Source organism: Gigantopelta aegis, chromosome 4, assembly GCF_016097555.1.
Source record: "Gigantopelta aegis isolate Gae_Host chromosome 4, Gae_host_genome, whole genome shotgun sequence".
Taxonomy (NCBI): domain Eukaryota; kingdom Metazoa; phylum Mollusca; class Gastropoda; order Neomphalida; family Peltospiridae; genus Gigantopelta; species Gigantopelta aegis.
In genome coordinates, this window is record NC_054702.1 from 79490041 (window position 1) to 79496361 (window position 6321).

Genomic DNA, 6321 nt, shown 5'->3' on the forward strand with positions numbered 1-6321 from the left:
TGCAACAAACTCAGGAATGTCCCTTAAGGGTTATTATCAGATAAAGTCCCAAATTCAGGTTTGTACATTCAAAAATAACAAGTCACTATTTGTGTGATGACTTGATAGAATAAACACCAGGGCATCATATGCCAGTGTTAGCAGCGCACGTTTCTTCCAAAAAAGTAATAAATGACCTAATCGAAACTAGGTCACCCGCTCGTTTTGTCAGTACCGTAACATGATTGTAAATTAATCACAAATTAATAACAAAACATACATAATCAAAACTTGTTATTATTCATTAAAACAATGTTAGGTGAACATTAGTAGGTATTGCTACATCTCAAATAGATTCAGAACCCTCAGTTAGCTGAATAATGTATAGAAACCCTCAAATAGTTCAGCACTATCAGGTTGAACTGTTTGATTCGATCCGAAAGACTTTTACATGCTCATGTACCACAAAGGTTTCGAGCATATCCACCCAGGGTTCGGCTTCTGGAGGCCAGGGGCCCAACCCGGGGCAGAAATGTATTTGGGACAATTTTGACTTTATCCAAAATAAGAAGGGGGACTTTATAATTTATTTGCGTAAGTGTATTTAATTTATTTAATATAATTTTGGACGCATTTTAAGTCGGGCGGTTCTAAAATAAAAAAGAATTTAACAGAGCTCTCTAGTATTTAGCCCTAGGAGATTCTCCACTAAGAGATTTGTGCACCCGCCACAGGAAGTTTATTTAGTGGGTGGGGAAGAAATATATAAGGGGCATCCGTCATATTGGGAACTTCAGTGTGACCGAAGCATGGGGGGAAACGAGGGGGAGGGGGTCAGGCCCCCGGAGAGACCTAACTCCCCCTACGGCCGAAACCGCCTACGCACTACGGCACCTATCCTATTTCCGGTGGAATACTCCCCACCCACCCAAAGCCTCTCCCCCCCCCCCCCCCCCGTCAGTCCAACTGTCGTGCCCTCCAATCTCGATGCCCCCCAGTGTTAATAGTCCAGCGGAGGGGTCACTAGAACTGTTTGAGGCTTGTAAGTACCACGTGATAGCAAAGATTCAACAATAACAACACATTCATCCATAAAATAGTTTTCTTCTTTAATTTTCCCATTAAAATTTGAATGAAAGTGTGGTGCCGTCACCGAGTTCCATCCGTTTGGTGCAGAATTCGCCGTACAATGTGCCAGAAGTGAAGGCAATCAAAGGTACACTTCCGTAGAGGTCCACATACTTCACTCTTTTTTTCACCATCTCTGTATTTATTACATTATGTCAAACGTAACGATGTCCATGTGCATTTGTAAAACTGCTGTATCTTTTTCTTTATCTCAAATGCGTAAGCATATTTTGCTTGTCACAAGAAATTTGATCTAGTTGATCTAAATACTTTAAACACATCAAAACATAGTATTCAAAGAAACAAAACAGTCAAGCTTGAATATGTGCTATTCTGTTTGTCGAGATTTTAACTATTTTATTCTGAGAGTTCAGCATTTCCCTTATTGAAAGATCATGTGAATATGAAGTTGCTTGGCCATCATGGTTAAACAATGTCAGTGCGACATGTAGAAAACATCTTCCTGTTAATATTCCACAAGAGTAGTTCAGCGAGTATATTACACAAGATCAAAGATTTTGGTACAGTGGAGAGCTTGAGGGTGTATGCAGTTAAAATTATGAAGTTTTGCTAACGTACTCTGTATATGGTGTCTTGTGTCAGTAGCCTGCTAACTAACATTACCGTAGATTTTATTGGCTCTAGCAGGCAAATTAATTTAAAAACCATGAATTTAAACGCTGGCAACTGCCATAGTCACTTAAGCACAATCAGTTGAAACTGAACAGAAACGGTGTAATGGCAGGAAACACGTACGGTACACGTCAATATTTTACATGTACTAATCAAAGACCTAACTCAACATTTGTGTTTCCTAGAGTGACCGATCGTTTTTCGATAAATTGTATTTGGGTATGAGGCTTTCAGAAACAATATGAAATGCCATGTGTTTTTGTAAAAGAAAAAATCATCTTCATTTGACGGATTTAAGTCTATATTTTAATGAATGGCAACTATTCTATATATAGTTTATTGCAAAAGTATTACAAAACACTTATAGCAAAGCATAAATACATCTCAATAATTCAGTGACGGCTGCAGTTTTGTAATGAGAGTTGGAACATCAAACATGCCTGTTGTCGTACTGTAAGTTAAACAAACATACATTATATGTTGATGAAAGCAATCTTTCTTAACAAAAATAAATAAATAAATAAAGGAACAAACAAACAAAAATAAAACCCCACAAAAATACACACATACGCAAAAACAAACAAACAATAAGGAAAAAGATATTACATTTGTAACTACTAAAACTAACTACCTCCCTCATATTTATTCGTTAAACATTGAATTTTAGAGTCATTTTGATGTTCGGTGGGGGTGGAAGGTGGATACGATTTCCAACATCCTCCTCTAGGACAGGGTCCGCACCAGAAACTCTGGTACAGTTAAAAAAGTTTCCTGCCATTTCAAAAAGATAGTGTATTTAAGATTTTGAGAAGTTAGATTTAATATGTGAAACGGTACGAATACTTTATTTGGTAGTTTTGAGTTATTTCGGTCTAATTTAGTATACTATTATATAAAATTACAAATATTAATATCTATTTTGCAGTTTATGGTACCCATTATGTCATTTATTATTAAATAATGCGTCAGTATCGTAACGAAATAATATGTTACAGTACTGACTTTATGGTACTGACTACATTTTACAGAAATTACACTATTTACTTAAAATGCATAGCTGTATGCAATGTTTCATGGTGCAATAGCCAACACGCCATTCCTTTTTACATAGTTATAAATATGGTCATTTAACTGCCAAACTCACAGAATCCATTGCGAATCTGCGTTACGGTACTGACGTTGAATAAACAGACATCCAATAGTCGATGATTAATGAATCAATGTGCTCTAGTGGTGTCGTTAAACAAAACAAACTTTAAACTACTTTGAATAAACATACCAATTCCACCTATAGTAGCAAATTGACCAAAACTTTGTAATAACACAAGCCTGCGGTGCTAGAAAAATACTAGTTATGACAACTTTCAAATGATCAGACAATACCTTTATTTAAATCAACATAGGATATATCAATGTTGCTTCTGTTAACGTCGCGTTACGGTACTAACATGAAACTTGGCGACAGAGTAGCATTTGTCTCCAAAATAGTTTTAGTAAATGAAATTGATGTTTACATGCTGTAATATGAAAAAAACACTTTTAATAATAACAAAAAACGTATTTATTTGTTAATTATTTACCCATATCGATGATAGCCCTGACAATATATCGCTTCCCCCTATACTGGCGACATTCTGATTTTGCCAACACGTGATAGCATTAGCATAAAAAGTTCATAATCAGCGAACTTGAGAAACAATATCTTGTGTAGAACAATGACTTAATATTGTAAGTTAATATTTAGTTACAAATCATAAGAATCTTGTGAGTATTGTTGTAAAGTCAAAATGGGACTTTATTTAATAATGACCTATAAACTACATAATTAAAGCTATACACTCAAGATTATATAACGCATTTATTAAATAATATAATGTTAGAGTGTGTGTGTGTGTATATATATATATATATATATATGTGTGTGTGTGTGTGTGTGTAAGTAAGCTAGTATTGTTGTCAATATAACGATTTTTGTTTTTCTGTGGGAGGGAGGAAATGTTTTATTTAACAACGCGGTAGTCTGCTTTGGATTTGCCTCATGCCAGGGTTGGTGTGCCTTATACTGATTTTAAAACTAATATCAACCAATTTATCTTTTCGACTTGGCAACGTGATTGGGATGGCGAGGTTGCGAAGAAGCTTCATGCCATTAAGCCAGTCTTGGGAGAGTGGCAGTCCTCCTAAACACAGTGCAGGAAGGATGAAATAGTCTTGTGTTGTGCTCGCATCGGTCACACTTACTTGACCCATTCATTTATCTTAAAGAAAGATCTTCCACCTCAGTGTAAGCACTGTCAGTGTATTCTGACTGTGCGTCACATTTTGGTGGAGTGTCAGTTTTTGAAAGAAGTTCGAAGATATATTTGGTCAGAGAAATGTGATGGAATCCTTTCGATTCCATCCAGAACTTTTATTACAATTTCTTCGAGATACTGAATTTTATTCAAAATTTTAAATATATATATCTGTGATATTTGTATTTTTACACTCCTTTACACTGTGTTTTTATTTAACTGTTCAATTTTTATATTGATGATGATCATCACACTTTTCTTGCATTTTACTATAGTTTGACACCCAATAGCCGATGTATTTTTCGTGCTGGGGTGTCGTTACACATTCATTCATTCATTCATTCATTTATTTAACAACGCACTCAACACATTTAATATACGGTTATATGGCGTCGAATATATGGTTAAGGACCACACAGATATTGAGAGAGGAAACCCGCTGTCGCCATCTTTTATATGCACCATCCCACAGACAGGATAGTACATACCACGGCCTTTTATATACCAGTCGTGGTGCACTGGCTGGGACGAGAAATAGCCCAATGGGCCCACCGACGGGTATCGATCCTAGACAAGACCGCACATCAAGCGAGCGTTTTACCACTGGGCTACGACCCGCCCCTCTATGGAAGGGAGGTGAGGGCAAGGGGCAGCAACGAATATCAATATTAAATTTGTTTTAGAGTTTTTAATCAAATACGCAAATACACTTGGATTGATGTATTAGTTTAAAACACTGTTAAATGGATTCATATGTACACACACACTCACACACACACACTCACAACACACACACACACACACACTCACAACACACACACACACACACACACACACACACACACAACACACACACACACACACACACACACACACACACACACTCACAACACACACACTCACAACACACACACACACACACACACAGTTTCTAGTGTGACTAGTTGTTTTTATTTCTAGTTTCAGCTGCAAACACTGACTCTGTGTCGAGAAGATGGCTGCTGTTATGTCTTGTGTTTGTCCTTGTTGGTCTCCCCGCTCTGTAGTAAAGCGGATACAGCGAGAACATTACATCTAAAACAATTCACGACTGCTATTTGTAATCAGAAATATATAATAGTTTGTTATTGTATATACTTATAGTGTGTCAAATTAAATACTGCAGGCGACAGTAGTTACATACTTGTCTAAAACTGCTGCACGCAGCCTTTTAATCAACATATACACCATGCATATTGTATATAAACCCTAACTTTAATAGAAAACCAATTTGAGGCGATTAGCTGCTTGTTTCAGATATAACGCAAAGCCTATTTGACTAATCTAGTGCCTCCCAAAATTGTCACTTTAATTTTAGTAGGGTAAGCACAATAGTAGCTGGTACACTGATGCTAGTCCAAATTAAATTACAGAAATTTAATGGCCAGATAAACCAACATTTTATGTGTGTTTTGTTATGCATATTGATTGTTTTAGTGTACACGAGATTATTTGTAATTACATACCTGTAATCCTAACCCGTACATGTACAAGTACATAACAGCACATTGCTCTTGCATCCCCCAGGCAGAGCCCGGAAGGTTTATTTGTGTAAAAAGTGCCCCAACTGCGGACGTCATGCTTCGATGGGGCACTCTCAACATCATAAAAATTAACTGTTGCCAAGTCTGGACCATGGTTTACTGACATTACTGAAAATCCTATTTTTGTCAATATCTGCACAATTCAATTCAATTCATTGCATATTACCAAACAAGCTGGTGTTAGCAAACATAAACACAAAAAACAAACATACAACATCTATAACAACAACAACAATTAATAATAATAACAATATTAATGTACATGCCAGACGGAGAAACAAAGTTTGTATTATATTTGTAGGAATAAAGTATATTATAAAAAATAAATGGTTAAAGTACTTGGAAATAATTAAATTAAATTACTGCCCCACCGATAGCTGGAACAAGAACTTTCCGTTTAGAAATGTGGCCGTCAATAAATGTTAATACATGGTATCATCGCAAATAAAAATTAAAAAATTGGGGGGGGGGGGGGGGGGCATGCTAGCTACGGCCCTGATAAAACGTACATTTTAATAATACAAAGTCAATGGACATTGGGTTTAAGAATCCCGCAACCAACACTACCATAATATGACACTATATTTTATTATCCACATAGTTCAAGATATTCAGGGAAATATAACCAGTATGACCCACGTGTATCATGATGATTTCACGTATACAACGAATGACGTAATTAATGCGGCTTCTCCAGCGTAAAC

The 6321-nt window shown here is 36.3% G+C and overlaps 1 protein-coding gene across 1 annotated transcript in view; it reads left to right on the plus strand.

Annotated features, from left to right (window-relative positions):
* The window catches only part of LOC121371165 (retinol-binding protein 4-like), a 33264-nt gene extending 27783 nt beyond the window's left edge, over window positions 1–5481 (plus strand). Inside the window, exon 6 of the mRNA XM_041496846.1 lies at window positions 4995–5481. Coding sequence (XP_041352780.1) covers window positions 4995–5080 — 86 coding nt within the window. The 3' untranslated portion in view covers window positions 5081–5481. The remainder of the gene's footprint in view (window positions 1–4994) is intronic.
* The last annotated feature ends 840 nt before the right edge of the window (window positions 5482–6321 follow it).